Source organism: Geotrypetes seraphini, chromosome 1 (genome assembly GCF_902459505.1).
Source record: "Geotrypetes seraphini chromosome 1, aGeoSer1.1, whole genome shotgun sequence".
Classification (NCBI taxonomy): domain Eukaryota; kingdom Metazoa; phylum Chordata; class Amphibia; order Gymnophiona; family Dermophiidae; genus Geotrypetes; species Geotrypetes seraphini.
Window position 1 is genome coordinate 82,004,540 of NC_047084.1, and position 19,607 is coordinate 82,024,146.

General features: G+C 42.5%; 1 protein-coding gene across 1 annotated transcript in view; it reads right to left on the reverse strand.

The window, feature by feature from the left end:
* LOC117355508 (oxalate decarboxylase ARB_02208-like) overlaps nt 1–19,607 on the reverse strand; it is a 46,206-nt gene that overhangs the window by 15,637 nt on the left and 10,962 nt on the right. The window contains exons 2-5 of the mRNA XM_033934186.1: nt 15,642–15,848; nt 10,718–10,933; nt 7,101–7,233; nt 4,570–4,649 (exon numbers count right to left, since the gene is read on the reverse strand). Of these exons, the coding sequence (XP_033790077.1) occupies nt 4,570–4,649; nt 7,101–7,233; nt 10,718–10,933; nt 15,642–15,848 (636 nt within the window). The remainder of the gene's footprint in view (nt 1–4,569; nt 4,650–7,100; nt 7,234–10,717; nt 10,934–15,641; nt 15,849–19,607) is intronic.

The following is a 19,607-nucleotide window of genomic DNA, read 5'->3' on the forward strand; positions in this document are numbered from 1 at the left end:
AGGAACTGACTCAGCCGTGGAACCAGTTGCAAATAATATTCAAGTGAATCAGACCTTTTACCAGCTTTTTCTGGCTCTGTTTTGCGGAAGGAGGCAACCTACTCAGAAGAAACGTAAGTAAAGAAAAGATAGCTGTGCAGGCAATAAAAAGCCACTGTGTAAGCATCTATTAGAATTCTACGGTGTGTGTTTTCTTTATCTATTGAAAAAAAAAAATGCTGAGCTTTCACTCTAGAACAGAGTGTCAAAGGCCCTCCTCGAGGGCCGCCATCCAGACAGGTTTTCAGGATTTCCCCAATGAATATGCATGAGATCTATTTGCATGCACTGCTTTCATTGCATGCTAATAAATCTCATGCATATTCATTGGGGGGGGGGGAATACTGAAAACATGACTGGATTGCGGCACTCGAGGAGGGACTTTGACACCCCTGCTCTAAAAAGAGCCTTGCGTACTGAAGGAAAGATGTTTGTATTCATTTTCTAGGTTTTCTTTCATTCAAAATGTCTAATCTTTCAAACACTGCTAAATAAAAATAAAAATAAAACAGTTCATGAAAACTAGCATCCAGCAGACTGAAAATTGTAGAACTTTTTTTTTTTTCATGGCGTGGACGATCAAGTTATCTTGCATCTATTGCCAAGGAACACATAAAGGTGACCTAATATAGTGGAGTTTACAGGAGGCTTGGATATTCCTTTAAAAAAAAAAAAAATTAGCTAGATTGACTTGGAAAATCCATTACTTATCCCGGGAAATGAGCTAATATAGAATTTTGCATCTAGTTTTGAGATCTGCTTAGCATTTGTGAACCGCCTGTTTGAAAAAGAATACTTGGCTTGATGGGGATTTTATTTTATTTTTTTTACTTTCTTAAGTTCTTATGTTTGTCTAGAAAGTGTCAAATCAATATACTGTTGACGTCTAAGGTCAATATTTTCAGAGCATTGCCTTACTGATTGCTTTACGTTCAGAAAGGAAGTGAAGACAATTTTATTTAGGCTTTTACGAGGGGGGTGCTGAAAAGTTCTCAGCCCAACCTCCCAGCTTCCTAAATTCTGAGCGTTATTTTTGCCACTGCGGCTGAAAAGAGTGTTATTTGGTTAAGTGCCAATTTGCAGAAATGAAATTCTATGTTTTGACATTATTTCAGATCGTTGATTGACCTCTGGGAAGGGTGTACTTTTATCAACTTTACCTGCATGTGAAAGGGCTTTTATAAAACTAATCCAGGGATTTCAAGGTTTCAAGGTTTATTAAATATTTGATGAATCGCTATATCTTTATACAAAGCGATGTACATAATAATAAAATACAATTGAGTTAAAAAACATACAGTATATATATTAACAATAGAAATCCAACATGACCAACAACAATTGGGAGGGAAGGGGGGTTAAAGTTACATCTGTTGTGTTGAGAAATACATTTAAGGAAAAAAACATTGGGGAATAAGGGGATTTTAAAAGCGAAATTGATAAACTAAAATAAATTTTAGATATTAAAAGCCTGTTTAAAAAGAAATGTTTTCAAGGATTTCTTGAAGGATAAAATGGAAAAGTATGCATTTACATGGAGTTGCATATTACATGTGCTCTTCATAAATGGAGTTGCATATTACATGTTGGCATAGTGATTAGAGCTGCAGCCTCAGAGGTGACTATGGGCAAGCCACTTAATTCTCCCATTGCCCCAGGAACATTAGATAGATTGTGAGCCCACTGGGACAGATAGGGAAAAAGCTTGAAGTAAGTGTATGTAAACTGCTTTGAGTGTGGTGGATAAAGCTACAAAAAGGCGGTATTCAAGTCTCAGTCCCTTTCCCCCTTACTTTACAAGCTAGCATTTAATATATTCAGCTGAGCCACCTTTAATGTCTGCACCCCAAGAGGTGTCGCAAACTTCCCCTACCCCACACACACCTTTTTTTATTGGCTGCCATGCGGCAAAAGCCCCGAAGCCCTTTAAATCCCTATGGGCTTCGGGGCGGTTACTGAAGCGGCCCGCACTCTCGGGCTTTGTAAAAGAGGGGATAAATTTTGCTGTGCCCTTAACAAATACGTTATGGACTAAATTCTATATATGGCACCATATAAAAATATGGGTGCAAAATGAACGTGACTAAAATTTAGGTGCAACCATTTACGCCAACTAAAACCTGGTATGAATGCCCGTACCTAAATTCTGCCTGGATTGGGCATATTCTATAATAGTGTGCATACTTGTTCGGACCCTCTCATGGCCACTCCCCCTTTTGAGATGCACACCTGGAACATGGACTTTACATTTTGGTTATCTATGAAAATAAGAGATCGGCAAAGCACATAGTATTAGTTAATAAGTACAAAAGTGTGTTGGAATGAATGCCCTAAGATTAAGGGAGATTCCCTATGAAAGATATACTCAAGTTTTCACCTTTGTTAATAGCATTTACATAATTATGCCATTGTACGGGTGATCCTCTTTATGCTATATCATATGAGGGTGTGCTGAAAAGTTCTCAGCCCAACCAAGAAGAGAATGACGTGGATATGGTTCAATCAGTGATCTGAAACAATGTCAAAACAAGGACTTTCGTTTCTGCAAATTGGCACTTCACGAAATAAGATAACCCTCTTTTCAGCTACGGTGGCAAAATAACGCTTAGAATTTAGGAAGCGGGTTGGTTGGGCTGAGAACTTTTCAGCACCCCCTCGTATGTTATCAATACATTACATTGATGTCTTCTATCCCGCCAATACCTTTCAGTTCTAGGCGGTTTTGCAACATGAAATTAGCCTGGGCATTCCCAGGGAGATTACAAGCTTGATAGCTATAGTAAGCATCGGGTTCTGGGAATGGTCGATACGGTTTGGTTAGATCATTTGACAAATTTCTTGAATAGTATGGTTTTCAGTTCTTTCCTGAATGTTTTGTAGTTGGTCGTCGTGGTCAGCAGATTTGAGAGGTGGTGGTCTATGTTTTGCTGCTTTGGTGGCTAGTAGACCGTCATATATTTTTTTGCTTTGCATGTCTTTGATTGGGGGGTGGGTAAAGTGTGCTTGAGTTCTCCTTGGTTATCCACAAGACTCTGCATTCTTTGCAGGTGTTCCTACACTTTGGAATTCAGTGCCATTGGAGACACATTCAGAGTTTTCTTATATGAAGTTTAAGATGCTCCTGAAGGCAGGTGTTCTCAGGGGACCCTTAGCCAATAGGAATGGTTGTTGTCAGTTATGACATCTGAAATATATATATATATTTTTCTCTCTTCTACTGTACTATTATTAAATTGAAGTTCTTTTCTTTTTATTAATTTGTTCTACACCACCCTGGTGGTTAAGCGAAGGACTATACAGTATATAAGTCCTTATTAAATATTACACATTAAATATTTAATCCAATATCAGCAGTCTGATATGAATTCTTAAGGCTATTGTACTAATGTGTTTTCTGTTGGAGACAATTAATAACACTTTGGCTTTGCATCTATGTATATATATATATATATATATATTTGTGTGTATATATATATATATATTATATATTTGTGCAGTTTTTCTTTTGGGTCTATATAATGTTTTGGTTTACCAGAAATAAAAGGTTGGCATGTTAACGTGCACTAAATTTTTGGTAATATGAGATGATAAAGACAATGAATTCAAATAAACAAATAAAGTTTTTTCCTATGCATATCCTAGTGTATGAATGATCCATAAGATTCATCTATAAAAATTAATTTCCAAAGTTAAGAGCCCTCCACTGTATGCAAATCTCTGTCATGCATATTCATTAGGATATCTTCAAGAACTGGTATTAACAGCACTGCCCTAAGTCATTTTTTCCAATTATGAGCTCGTTAAAGCTCATTATTGAAGCCCATTTTACTGATTAAGTTTGGCGCCTAACTTTAGTAAATTGGCTTCAATAATGAGCTTTAGGTGTGATTCTATAAATGATAGACGCCTATTGCATGGCACCTAGAAGTGCCTAACACCAAAGTAGGCGTGTTTAGGGATGGAGAAAGACTTAGGCCCCCTTTTACTAAACCACGCTAGCGGTTTTTAGTGCCGGGAGCAGCACTGAATGCCCCGCGCCGCTCCCGACACTCATAAGGAACTCTATGAGCATCAGGAGCAGAGCGGATCCCGGCGCTAAAACCACTAGCGAGGTTTAGTAAAAGGAGTCTCTAGACTCCGCTAGGCATGAATGTCTAAAGGACTTAGGCACCTATAAGGTAGGCCTTTAAAACCCTGGCCTACATTACAGACGCTTAAGTTTTAAGTTAGGTGCCCATAAGCACGATTCTGTAATGGCCCTTTATGACCATCAGGGGTTCCGTTAAATCCTGTGAAGATTCACCCCAGACATCTTATATTTAGAAAATTGCATATATGCCCCCATACCTCTAACACACCTACTTAGCCACTGACCACCTTGAATGATCTCTCCAACCAAACTGAAAAACTTTAGAAGTGAATGGTTTTTGCTTAAAAGGAATAAGATGCTTGTAAAACAAATGAGATTTGATAGAACTTTTTTGGCTTGCTAGTATAACTCAGAAAATGTCATAAAATATTTTTCTTTACCCAGTTTTGCATCCCTCCGAAGGCAGTCGTCATATTAGCCCACTTTGCTACAGCTCCTGTATATTCAATCCTTCTTGAGTCTAGAAGAATAAAAATGTTGTGTTTAGACAAAATGCAACGATATCCACTGTATCTCATTTTTAGTTTTGAAAAAAATACTTCATTTTTATTTACTTATTGGGGATTATTAACCGCCTTCATGAAGAGATTCACCCAAGGCGGTGTACAGCAAATCCATAGCTAAAATACAAGTGACTTACGGGTAGTTTACTAACTGGCCTTGTTGGTATTAAGTACACTTTGGGGCCATTTTACTAAAGGATGTTAAGCCCTTACATTGCCTTACGTTGAATTGATCCGAAATGAAAAATTTTTTTTTTTAAATTTAAATTTCGATTACATTCTGCATTCCTTCCCATTCCATTTTTCTCTTCTTTTTCGTGATTTTATGACTATTTTCTTCTTCTATTATATACATAAAGGAGTTCTTTTACTAAGGCACGCTAGCCGTTTTAGCGCACACTAAATATTAGCGCGTGCTAAACGCTAATGTGTCCATTATATTCTATGGACGCATAAGCGTTTAGTGCGCACTAAATCAGCTAGTGCGCCTTATAACAGAGGGGGATAGTTCCTACTATACACTCTTTGGGCTACTAAGCATAGATTGTGATTCCATCTGGGACAGACAGGGAATATCTATGTGATGTGGTATGGTTCTACCTTTCTTCAAAGCTGATATTTTTTTCTTTTAATATTGTTTTCTTTTTTCTATTATATGCACACAGTTCCTACCATATACTAGTTCCTACCTCTAGAAGCAGGCAGGTTAGGGAAACTGCCCTGCAGAATTTAGCCCCAGTGAAAGGCAACCCAAAAAAGACCCGATTATACTTGCCTAGTTTTAGTGTAGGGAATGCTAAAAGCAAAGAACTACAAGGACCAGCATGCACCAGGCAGGTGATAGCAAAACCCACAAAGGGATTAGCTCCTGCAATCAGCTCTGCTGGGGACAGGGTTAATGAGCAGGTAAGCTATCCAGGCTCATTACCAAAGCCTGTTCGAACCACAGGTGTTTTGAGAGGCAATCAGCCCCATGCTAGTGAAAAGGGTATGATCTCTAGGCCAAGGGGCAGCCACAAGCTGACAGCATTGATGAATCCTTGGTGAGAGGCAGACCTATGCAAGCCCGGATTCAAAAAGCAGAGACTAGCACTTCCCAAAGCAAGCAGGTAGAAAACCTTAGCACTAAAGCCTCTAATCATGCTTCTGAAGATACTGAATATGATGAGGAAATGCCAGAAGAAATGTTAGTAGGGGATATTGAAATGGAGTCTAAGGAATTAGGCATGCTTGAAGGCATGATCAAAGAGTAACGTTTGTGGGAAGTAGAAAACTGTTTCTGTTAATTTGGTGTTGCCTCATAAAACAAAGTAACAGAGAAATTAAGGATTACTGTTTCAGATTAACTAAGGGTAACCAAACTGTTAGCCACCAATGAGAGGTTTTTTTTGTTTGTATGTTTTGGAATTGCACTATAAAAGCAGAAAATAAAGTCATCTTAAACACTAAACACCTGTGCTGGACCTCTTTTATTTTGATGTAGACACCCCTCTACGCCTCAATCAACCGCTCGGCTGAGGCTTGGGTGATCCAGGTCAGGGCTCGAGCTACTTCAGTCCAGGTCTTACCCGGTCACATAGCAACTTTAGTGGTGGCAGTTTGGGGATTTGGCTCCCCACACTGGTAGTAGTGGGTACTGCATTAAAAATAAAACAAAAAAATTTTTGTGTGTATGAATTTTTTTTTTTGTGAATGGCTTGGATTACTCCCTGTGTGAGGAGAGAAATTGCTGGACTCAATTAATTGCTGCAGTTTCCAGAGAACATTCCATTGGATTACAAAGTTTGGTTTGAAATTGGTTTGAAAAAAAGGCTTCTTACATTGCCTGCGCTTAGATTACAAATCTGGATCAAGAAAAGGCTTTATTGGAGCCTCATCTCGAGGGGAGAGTGTCTAGAGGAGCAGCGGAGTGTGCCAGTCCAGCGAGGAGACGGCAGTGCTCGTGGACGGAGGTGCAGTGAAGTCAGTCAGAGGGACCGGTTTAGGAGTCCAGTGGAGCAGCAGTGGAGGGGGGCCTATGGAGATTATTGAAAAATTAAATGAAGTGGACTACAAGGTAAAGGATGAGAGCGGGAAAGTGCAAACGTAGCATATTAACCTCCTTAAGCTGTGGAAGGAGAAGCAGGTACTCTGTGCCCTTTCCAAAGAGGGAGAAGTAGATTGGGGTGGGGGGTTGTCAAGGGCAGAGGATGGGTGCTCCTGTATTAACTGGCTAGAGCATTATGATTGAAATGAGCTAATTGGATAACGCAGAGTTAATGAAGGAGCTATTAGCCCCTCTCCCCAGAAGGCGGTAAGTGCTCACATATTAATATTTTGCAGGTACTGTGTGCCTCTTAGGCAGTTCCTTGTTTTCTCATACATAGCACATACATGCACATACATGCATTATATGAAACACTCTTTACCTTCAAGAGGGTATAAGTAGTTTTGGTTATTACTCAGAGCAGGTATATTGCTGTTGAGGTTCTGGACGAGAATTATGATTTCACTTGTATTTGATGATTTCATGTCCTTTAAACTTTCAATTAAACCTTGATTCTACAAACACAAAATCAGAAAAATTACAGTTACTTTATTTGATATACTGCAATTATTAACAGAAATGTTAAACCACAGCAGTTTACGATAAAAAAAAAAAGGTTAAAAACTTACTAAAGGAAAAATCCATAAAGACAAACAGGGTAAATCAACCATGATAAAAACAGGTACAGATAGGCCGAAAGGAGGGGAAGGGCAGATTTACTATATATATAGGGAAAACCAATAAGGAAGACAACAAAAGGTACAGGGGAAGAAGAAATCATCAAGGGATCATCTCACATGAATGCAAATGATTTTAAAAATTAATTATAGATTTAAATATATGCAGCCTCATGTTCAGTTCTCAGTAGCAGCACCTGCTCCACAGATGACCGGAGCTAACAAGGGCCACTCCCCAGTTTTCAGCCCATCAATAGGAATTTCCACTTGCTGTGTTTAAGGAATGAACCTAATGCTGGCAGATTCTTTACACAGGGCGCCGGCACCGTGTGGTTGTCAATCGACCGCTAGGCACCACTTATAGAATCATGCCTAGTGGCGCCTAAGTCAACCTCGACTATTCTCCACCCCTAACCACATCTATTTTTCAAGTTAGACCTCGTTAGGCTTCAGAGGGAGCTTCAACGTTGGCGTCACTGGGTGCTGCTCTAAGTTCCACGTGAAACTCTTAAAATTAGTTAAAAAAAAAAATTAATCAATTAACTTCAATGGCATGGTCAATTATCACGCCATTTAAGCTAATTGAAAAAATGTGGGTTGCGCATAGATTTTGGTCAGGCGTCTCTAGGCGTTCACAGTTAGGGTGCCTAGCAGAACCGGACCAGGGCTGGCGTGAGGCTACGCACTTGTTCAGAAGGTGTCAGTGCGGGGAACAGCATGGGCGCTGAAGGTCAGGGCAGATAGCATGTAAATGTAGTTAATTTACTAATATTATTATTGACTGCCTTTTCATGAAGAGATTCACTCAAAGTGAATTACAATATTGAATAGTAATCAGGCACTCTTAACTATTTTCCCTACCCGACCTGGCAGGCTCACAATCTGACCGTGGTACCTAGGATAATGCTTTTACTAAACCGTGATGGAGGTGTCTACCGTGGGCCAGTGAGGTAAATGCCCACGGTAGAAACCTCCATCGCGGTTTAGTAAGAGAAGCCCTAATTGACTTGCCCAGAGTTAACAAGCTGGGATCAAACTCACAACCTCAGAGCGCCGAGGCAGCAGATCTAACCACTAGGCCACTTCCCTACCATTTCTGTTTATCACGGAGTTAGACATGGAAATGCTTTTAAAAATAATCCTCCGTGGTTTTGCTTTAAGGCCCAGATTCTATAAAGTCTGTCTAAAGTTAGGTGCCTACATTTTCCTCTGTATATGTAATGCAATGGATGTGGCTAGGAATTCTATTGTTTAAATAATATTTTTATTGTGGCAAACTCTGCCTAGAACAGTCGATAGAAGAAATATATGTTTGTAAATAAATAAGTCGATACAATAGGAAGAGTCAGACCCAACCACTTCTAAAGCAACATTACATGCTTTGCTCTTTATTATTGTGTCCACTAGATGTCACCCTCAGGATAATATTGGACTCAGAATTTTGCTCATTGCGGCTGCTGTTTCAGCAACAATCCCATAGTTTACAAGCCTATAGCTAGGGATCGTGTTACTATCAATGAGTTGTTCAGTTTTATGTATGGCTCAGTAAAGGCTCTTTGGTGAAAAAATGTCCTACATTTTAACCAGTGGAGAAGTAGCCTAGTGGTTAGTGCATTGGCCTGAGAACCAGTTAGGGCACTGGTCTTTGACCTAAGGGCTGCCGCATGAGCGGACTGCTGGGCACGATGGACCACTGGTCTGACCCAGCAGTGGCAATTCTTATGTTCTTTGATACCCACAGCAGCACATTGTGACTCTTGGCAGGTCACTTAACCCTCCAGTAACCCAGACAGTGGCATAGTAAGGGAGGTGCAGGGGGGCGGCCAGCCCCGGACACCGAGTTGGTGGGGGCACTGGCACCTCTCCACCACACCACCCCATGCTCACACCATCCCTCCCCCCACCCCCACCCCTTACCTCTGTATTATCTTCACTAGCGCTGGCAACCTCTGCCTGTTGCTCACGCCAGCCTGGTTCCCCTCTGAATCACTTCCGGGTCAAGGGGTCAGGAAGTGACATCAGAAGGAAATCTAACACTGGCGCAAAGAGCAATGCTGCCGAAGCCACTCGTGCTGGTGAAGATTTAGAGGTATTGTGGGGAGGGGGAGCCCAGGTATGGAATGGGAGCAGGAAGGAGGAGGGCATGGAGAGGAGGGTGCAGAGGTGCACTCTAAGAGGTTAACAAGCAGTTCATGTGTTAGCACTAGGGCCCAAATTCTATATAGTGCATCTAAAGTTAGGTTCCTACATCGGCGCACCTAACTTCCAATTAAAGTCAATTATAAGGTGCTAATTGCCAATTATCAGTGCCATTTTAACTTAAGGTTTAGATTAGATTAGATTAGATTTTAGCCTATTAATCAATTAAGTTAGATGCCTACATTGGTAGACACCTACCACAAGGTGGTACACACCTAGTCCAAAACATCTATTAAAAGTGGGCATAGTTAGGAGTGGATCATGGGTGTGTTTTAGAGTTAGGTGCCTATTTTTGATTTAGGCGCTGTTGTGTATCTAACTTATGCTAACACATTTAGGCCAAGAAAACCCTAATGCTGCTTAGGTGGCGCTGAGCCTAACTTGTGCCTAACTTTTATAGAATTGCGCTTAGCGTCACACTAGTCAGCACCTGATGTTTAGGCAAGCTATATAGAATCGGGGCCTTGGTGCCTCCACTAGAAGGCAGTAAAGGGCATGTACTGTAGATGACGCCATAAGTTAGGCAGTGTCAGGCATCCTACCGTCGCCTAACTTAATTGCTTTAATTGGCGGGGTAATTGACTGCGCCATTTAAAAACCGATTATAAACTCGTTTAAAAAAGAATAGGCGCTGGGAGACGCCTACAGGACGGGCACTAGAATCGTGTCTACAGCAGGGTGCTTAGCAACGCCTAAGGTCAAAGTAGGTGTAGTTAGGGGGTGGAGCTGAACTTAGGTGCCGCTAGATGCGATTCTCAGGAAAACTTAGCCGCTGGAAATGGAGGCCAGTCAAATGCTGGCCTACATCATCGCCGCCTAAGTTTTTTTTCTTAGGCACCGGTAGCCGCGATTCTGCTATCAACGCCTGAGGGTGACTGACAAGTGGCTGCAGCCATTTTTGCAGCCGCCGGATGATCTAGGCGCCGTTTACAGAATCTGGCCCTATGTGCTCCCAAACATTAGTGCGCAACCTGAAAAAAAAATAAAGTATTGGAAAATGCCTTAAATATGGCCTCATTGGAAATGGACTCAATGCGTTTTTAACGCGGGACTTTCCTGCATCCTACGCCCACTTCCTGACTCGTACTACAGATCAGAGGATGCAAACCTTCAGCGCCCTTACCAAAATGCTTTCAGGCGTGTTGGCAAACACCATGTTGATGTTTATGCTGAAAATTTCATTGTGTGTGTTGTAAAACAGCACAATGAAGGCATTCGTAGTTCCAGTGTTCTGTATCCAATAGATGTAGCTCTGAGGAATGAAAAACACCTGACCAGTTGCAGCTTCGAAGGTGCCTGGCGATGTGCTGTTGGGAACTATGCCAATCAATACAGTACCCTTGAAATATGAAGACAAGAAAACAACATAAGCCTGTGCATTTGGGGGTAATTCTTATGAATACGTGGACACATGCATAAGTAAACTATGGCCAGTGTTGACATGATAGTAGAAGCATACAGGAGCAGAGTTTGAGCAGACTGTAGATGGAGTTCACAAGTATGCACACAGTGGCACCCCCTTACTTCGCCACTTTATGCATGTACTTTAGAAAATATGCAAATTTATATGCATACTTAACTAATTCAGGTACCGACATTGTACATCTGCACTATAGGCATATTTTATAAAAACACATAGGTGCTATGAGAGTAGATTCAGGTGCTAAGAAGTGCTGAAGCCTGTTCTATAAAGAAGACACCTATTTTTCTTTATAGATAGATACATAAGTGGCCAAAATGTGACTACATTTCTCCCTCCGAATCCGCGGTTTCAGTATTTGCAATTAAAAAAAAACATGAAACGTTGCATCCTGGACCTCCCCGGAGCTTACCTGGTGGTCTAGTGGGCTTTCGGGACAGGAGCAATCTTACTACGTTCCTGCCCCGTGCAAATCACTCATATAAAATGGCTGCGGGGAGTTACCGTCGTAGTCTCGAGAGACTACGGGAACTCACGGCAGCCATTTTGTATGAGTGATCTGCACGTGGCAGGAGCGTAGGAAGATCGCTCCTGCCCCAAAAGCCTGCTAGACCACCAGGTAAGCTCCGGGGAGGTCCAGGATGCAACATTTCATTTAAAAAAGATCCAGGATGCTGGAAAAAAGGCAGGGGTGAGTCAGAGCTTACCCAAAAGTTATTCGCAAATTTTCAATATTCACGGACCGGCTCTGCCCCCAAGCCCTGCGAATATTGAGGGAGAAGTATGAAAGGTACAAACACAACAGCCATAGAGCTTGTGTTAATGTCCATACGTAGACTGCACAAGGCCATACTTAGATTATAAGACTTTATAATGTATCCAGCAGATTCTATAAAGGATACTGAAATTGGCATTCCCAATTTTAGGCATGATCTTGAGATGCGTGCACAACTAAATTGATTAACGACCCAATTAACATCAATAATTGGATTCTAACAATCAATTATTGATATTAATTGGCCCCAGTTTGGATTTACATGTCCATCATGCTGTGTACTATTCTATGAAACTGCGCGAACAGATCCCATAGCCACACAATCCAAAAGGGAGCATGGCCATGGATGGGTTAGGGCAGGGGTGCCCCAATGGTCGATCGCAATCGACCAGTAGATCGCAAAGGCAACGTGAATCAATCGCGTTGTCTTTGCGATCTTGTTCTTCCTGCCTCCCCAAGCCAGGCCAGGCGTGTACAAGCACCAGACCCACAAGCCTTCACCTCTGATGTAAATTCTGACGTCGGAGAGGAAGTTCTGGGCCAGTCAATCGCTGCCTGGCTGGACTGGAACTTCCTCTCTGACGTCAGAATTGACATCAGTGGTGAAGGCTTATGAGTCAGGCGTTTGTATGCGCCAGGCCTGGCTCAGGGAAGCAGGGAGATATCGGTGTGGTGGCTTGGTGGGGGGGGGGGGGGCAGGGAGAGAGAAAGAATCGAGGAAGTGGAGAAATCAGTGCGATGGCTTGGGGGGCAGGGGGAGAGAGAAAGAAAGACAGGCAGGGGGAGAGAGAAAGAAAGACAGAAATAAAGAGGGGGCAGGGTGAAAGTAAGAGAGACAGGAAAAGGGGAGAGGCAGAAAGAAAGAAATATTGGATTTATAGAAGAAGGAAGTGCAACCAGAGACTCATGAAATCACCAGACAAAAAGGTAGGAAAAATGATTTCATTTTCAATTTAGAGATCAAAATGTGTCCATTTTGAGAATTTATATCTACTGTCTATATTTTACACTATGGCCATCTTTTACTAAAGCGCAATAGTGTTTTTTAGCTCAGGGAGCTGCAAGGGGCATTCAGCACAGCTCCCTGCACTAAAAACCGCTATTGCGCTTTAGTAAAAGGGGAGCGAGTATACTTGTCTATTTTTGTATAGTTGTTACTGAGGTGACATTGCATATTTTAAAGTCATCTGCCTTGAACTCTGAAAAAAAAACCCCAAATACAAATAATTAGCATTTCCTCTGCTTTGTGTTTTTAAAAATTTTATTGTTGGTAGATCATTTTGACTTGGTCATTTTAAAAGTAGCTCACAAGCCAAAAAAGTGTGGGCAACTCTGGGTTAGGGGCATTCCAGAAATTTTTGCACAGTGTTATAGGATACCTTGGATGTGTGCCCAGATTTGGCTCTATGAATTATACCTGTTTTGAGCAGGTGTAAGGTCTGGTGTCTAAATTTGGGCCCCGGAATTAGAGCAACACGCTATTCTATAGAGGGCAAGCAACATGGAGCGTTCTTTATAAAATAGCTCTGGCACTGATTTTTTTTTTCTGTTGTCCAAATTTGGGCATCATTTACTGAATCTGGTCCTAAGTGTGCAAGTGTCCACCCTATCCATTTTCTACCCAAACTCTACCCAAATGAACACTGTGACAGGGAAGCTCCTGTCACTGGTTTTAAACCAAACCAGGAAAGGAAGCATACCTGTGCCTAAGGAAAGAAACCTGCCCATTAAGGCTGTGTCCTAAAGAAAGGCAGGCAGGTTACAGAAAGGGCTGGATTTTCTTCTTTGTGGATATTTTGGGGTCAATTCCTTTTGTTTTTTGTCTGGGGAAAATCCACTGCTTATTCCAAGGATAAGCAGCATAAAATCTGTTTTACTCCTATGGGATCTTGTCAGGTACTTGTGATCTTGGTTGGCCACTGTTGGAAACAGGATGCTGGGCTTGATGGACCTTTGATCTGTCCCCATATGGCAACTCTTTTGTACCTAAGTATTTACCTACTTGCATCTTAAACTAGTCACCTCCTTATAAAATTACTCTGCACATGTACAGTAGTACAAAGACTGCAGTATATAGAAACATGATGGCATATACAGCTCCCCCTCCCAATTTGCGGTTTCCCCACTTGCGAATTCGGTTATTCGTGATTTTTTTCCCCCCTTGTTTTTTAATGCAGAAACGCTGTCCCGGACATCCCCCAGACCTTACCTGGTGGTCTGGCAGTGACGCGGGGCAGAAGCGATCTTCCTACACTCCTGTCCCATGCAGAGCCGTCATCAAAATGGCTGCCGTAAGTTCCCGTTGTAGTCTCGAGATTACAACGGGAACTCATGGCAGCCATTTTGATGACAGCTCTGCACAGGGCAGGAGCATAGGAAGATCGCTGCTGCCCCGCGTCACCGCTAGACCACCAGGTAAGGTTGGGGACGCAGGAGGGAGGCGGTGGGTCAGAGCCAGCTCCCAAAATTATTTGCAATTTTCCCTATTCGCGGGCCGGCTCTGCCCCTAACCCTCGTGAATATTGAGGGTATGCTGTAAAGGCCAAATGGCCCATCCAGTCTGCCTATACACGGCATTCACTATCACCTGAGGTAAGCAAAAGATTTAGGGGATTATTTACTAATCATGTGCACTAATGCCATGAACACATTATACAATGTGCATTATTAAATTGGTGTTATATTATATGCTTGCACATTATGCAGCATATCCCATGGCAAATAATATACATTAATCATTTTAGCATACTAAGTTAACGACCTTGTTATTGATCAATGCAATAAGTACAAATACAAGGGACTATTTCCCATGAGATTTAACAAAGTTTAAAAATGAGCAAAATTAAGGTGGAAATATATTTTATATTCCTCATGGCTCTTTTCAATGCATTTATTGCACACCTATTCTTCAACCCAAGGCCTCTTTTCACATCTCATCCATTTTAGTTACCCTGACAATTCATTCTCTTTCTGAGTAAGGGCTGAAACACACAATGTTGGCATAGATGAGTTTTCCAGTGACAAGTAACACTGTTCTTGTAATAGAAATAAGCCGCTTCTACAATTACCGTATTTCCCCGCATATAGGCAGCCCCTCTGCATAGGCTACACCTATGTATAGGCTGCAGAAAAGGACGGCCTATGTTTAAAAAACAGAAGATAAGCTGCCCCATGCTATTAGCCGCAGCATATCTTTTGGTACCTTCCCTGCCTTTTAACATCATCCGCCCCATCCCCGGTACTTTTATCAGAGCCCCCTGGACAGTGGACGGCGAATCTCCAACGGTGCAGGGGAGCTACGATCTCCTCGGCATCTGGCCTGCCCCTGCACCACCCACTGAATGGCTGACATCAGCTCTCACGGGACTCGCAAGAACTGACGTCAGTCACTCAGCAAGCGATGAGGGGGAGGCCGGATGCCAAAGGGATCGCGGCTTCCCTGCACCGCTGGAGATTTGCCAACCGCCGTCCAGGGGGCTCCGATAAAGGTTCCAGGGGTGATGGGGTAATTACAATTTTATATATAGGCTGCCCCATTTAACTAGGCCTGCCCCCAAACACGGTTTGTAAAACCCATGTATAGGCCGCGGCCTATATATGGGGAATACGGTAACCTTGGAACTGAGTGTAGTAGCTACACTTCAGATTCTACTAACATCAGTAAACAAGTTTTCTTAAACAATCTCACTCTTATAGTGAGGGTGACCTCCCCCCCCCACACACACACACAAATTTTTATGTTGGCACTACCTCCTCCATATTGACAAATATTACATAGGCTAATAGACCCAAAACTTCAGCACTGCAATAACTGTACACAGGTTAAACAAGGTTCTTATATAGACGACGTACCGCTGTTAGATATCCATAGAGATTTGCATTCACATTCCAGTTAGGCACAAGAAGTCCTCCGGGTCTGAGCATCATAGTACATGTTGTGATCTGTGACTGAAAATCATAAATGCTGGTTCCAAAATAGAGTGTATCTTGACTGGAATAATCTGATGCATTTGCCAAGAATCCTGCACATTGTAAAGTGCCTCCTGGGTAATCAGAGACCTGTTAAAGAAACATAAAAACAAACATTTCCAGTAACAGTGTATTTTTCAAAAAAAAAAACAACTGGCTAATATACTCTGCAGAGAAAATCACAAGTGGCATATGCAGGTTGACTCCTCCCCCATGGATCTATCCTCTAGCATCAGTGAAAAATATTACAGTTAAACTAATTTACTGAGCAAAGAAATTTGACCATGTCACTCCCCTTCTTTGTAACGCATACTGGCTACCCATCATCTATCCTATAAAATACTTCTACTAACATTCAAAACCAAACACTCTAACTCACCAGCCTTTAGAGACAAACTCCTGATCCCATATACTCCCTCCAGGACTCTTTGTTCCAATAATCAAAACTTGAAGATTGGCGTAACATTCGCCAACTTCCAGTCTTCCAGAATCTTTACTGATTTGATTGACAGATTGGCTATTAGTTGAAGCAGTTCAGCTATAGCCCCTTTCAGTTCCTTGATAATCCTCGGATGGATGCCATCCAGTCCCGGGGATTTATCGCTCTTAAGCTCTTAAGATTGATAGGCTTAAGAGCGATAAATCCCCGGGACTGGATGGCATGCATCTGAGGGTTATCAAGGAACTGAAAGGGACTATAGCTGAATTGCTTTAACTAATAGCCAATCTGTCGATCAAATCAGGAAAGATTCCGGAAGACCGGAATGTGGCGAATGTTACGTCAATCTTCAAAAAAGGTTTAAGGGGAGATCCGGGAAACTACAGACCAGTGAGTCTGACTTCGGTACCGGGAAAGATGGTAGAGGTGCTGATAAAAGACCATATCATAGACCACCTTGACGGACACGATCTGATGAGGACCAGCCAGCACGGCTTCAGCAAAGGCAGATCTTGCTTGACGAACTTGCTGCACTTCTTCAAGGGAGTAAATAAGTAGATAGTAAACAGGTAGATAGACAAGGGTGACCCAGTCGACGTTGTATATCTGGATTTTCAGAAGGCATTCGACAAGGTTCCGCATGAACAGCTACTTCGGAAAATTGCGAGCCATGGAATCGAGGGTGAAATACTCACGTGGATTAAAAACTGGCTGGCGGATAGGAAACAGAGAGTGGGGGTAAATGGACAATACTCGGACTGGAAGAGCATCACCAGTGGGGTGCCGCAGGGCTCGGTGCTTGGACCCCTGATCTTCAACATATTTATAAACGATCTGGAAATTAGTACGACGAGCGAGGTGATTAGATTTGCAGATGATATGAAGTTATTCAGACTAGTGAAGACGCAGGGGGATTGCAAAGATCTGCAAAGTGAAATAACCACGCTTGAGAAATGGGCAGCGACATGGCAAATGAGTTTCAACGTGGACATGTCGTTAACAAAAATCTCATACACAAATACAGGATGTCTGGGGCAGTACTTGGAGAGACTCCCCAGGAAAGAGACTTGGGAGTACTGGTTGACAAGTCATAAGAACATAAGAACATAAGCATTGCCTCCGCTGGGTTAGACCCGAGGTCCATCGTGCCCAGCAGTCCGCTCACGCGGCGGCCCAACAGGTCCAGGACCTGCATAGTACTCTTCTATCTATACCCTTCTATCCCCTTTTCTAGTAGGAAAATGTCCAATCCTTTCTTAAACCCCAATACCATACTCTGCCCTATTACATCCTCTGGAAGCGCATTCCAGGTGTCTACCACACGTTGAGTAAAGAAGAACTTCCTAGCATTTGTTTTGAATCTGTCCCCTTCCAACTTCTCTGAATGCCCTCTTGTTCTTTTATTTTTCGAAAGTTTGAAGAATCTGTCCCTCTCTACTCTCTCTATGCCCTTAAAGATCTTGTAAGTCTCTATCATATCCCCTCTAAGTCTCTTCTTCTCCAGGGAAAAGAGTCCCAGTTTTTCCAATCTTTCAGCGTATGAAAGATTTTCCATCCCTTTTATCAGACGTGTCGCCCTCCTCTGAACCCTCTCTAGTAACGCCATGTCTTTCTTAAGGTACGGCGACCAATATTGGACGCAGTACTCCAGATGCGGGCGCACCATCGCCCGATACAACGGCAGAATAACTTCTTTCATTCTGGTAGTAATACCCTTCTTGATTATACCTAGCATTCTATTCGCTCTCTTAGCGGCCGCTGCGCACTGTGCCGTTGGCTTCATTGTCATGTCTACCATTACCCCCAAGTCCCTTTCTTGGGTACTCTCTTTCACTAACATCCCTCCCATCGTATAGTTGTACCTCGGGTTTCTAGTTCCCACATGTAATACTTTACATTTCTCAACATTGAACTTCATCTGCCATCTCATCGCCCATTCTCCTAGTTTGTTCAAATCTCTTTGCAATTCTTCGCAGTCCTCTTTAGTCCGAGCTCGACTAAATAGTTTGGTGTCGTCTGCAAATTTTATTATCTCACACTTCGTCCCTGATTCTAGATCATTTATGAATATATTAAATAGCAGCGGCCCGAGCACCGAGCCCTGCGGGACCCCACTCGTTACCCTCCTCCAGTCCGAGTAGTTGCCCTTCACTCCTACCCTCTGTGTCCTACCCGCCAACCAATTTCTGATCCATCTATGTACGTCTCCTTCCACCCCATGGTTCTTCAGTTTCCGAAGTAGGCGTTCATGGGGCACCTTGTCAAAGGCTTTTTGGAAATCTAGATATATGATGTCTATGGGGTCTCCTTTGTCCATCCGTTTGTTAATTCCTTCGAAGAAGTGCAATAAGTTCGTTAGGCACGATCTCCCCTTGCAGAAACCATGTTGGCTGGTTATCAGAAGTTCATTTCTTTCAAAATGTTCATCGATGTTTTCTTTTATGAGTGCTTCCGCCATTTTCCCCGGAACAGAGGTCAGACTCACCGGTCTGTAGTTTCCCGGGTCTCCTCTTGATCCCTTTTTAAAGATAGGTGTAACGTTGGCTATCTTCCACTCCTCCGGGATCACGCCCGTTTTAAGGATAGATTGTAAATTTGCTGCAGTAGTTCCACTATTTCCTCCTTTAGTTCCTTCAGAACCCTTGGATGGATTCCATCCGGACCCGGGGATTTGTCAGTTTAATTTTTCAATCTGCCTGCGTACATCCTCAAGGCTCACTTCCATGGATGTTAATTTTTTTGCTTGATCTCCATTGAAGAATTGATCGGGTTCCGGTATGTTGGATGTGTCTTCATTTGTAAATACGGACGAAAAGAACACGTTAAGTCTTTCTGCTACTTCTTTTTCCTCCTTCACCACACCCTTCCTGTCTCCGTCGTCCAGCGGTCCCACCTCCTCCCTAGCCGGCTGCTTCCCTTTAACATATCTAAAGAACGGTTTGAAATTCCGTGCTTCCCTGGCTAGCCTCTCTTCATACTTTCTTTTGGCTTTTCGAACCACACGGTGACATTCCTTTTGATACTTCCTGTGCTCTTTCCAGTTCTCCTCAGTTTTGTCCTTTTTCCATTTCTTGAATGAATTTTTCTTATTTCCTATCGCTTCCTTCACTATTTTAGTTATCCACGCCGGGTCTTTTGTTCGACTCTTTTTGCACCCCTTTCTGAATCTGGGGATATACAGATTTTGTGCCTCACTCACCACGTCCCTGAAAAAAGACCAGGCATTTTCTACCATTTTCCAGTTCCTGGAAGTGTTCCTAAGTTTCTTCCTTACCATTTCCCTCATTGCTTCGTAGTTTCCTTTTCTGAAGTTAAAGGTTGTCGCTATGGTTCTCTTTCCTTTCGGTATTCCAACCTCAACCTTGAACTTGATCATATTGTGATCGCTGTTTCCCAACGGTCCCACTACT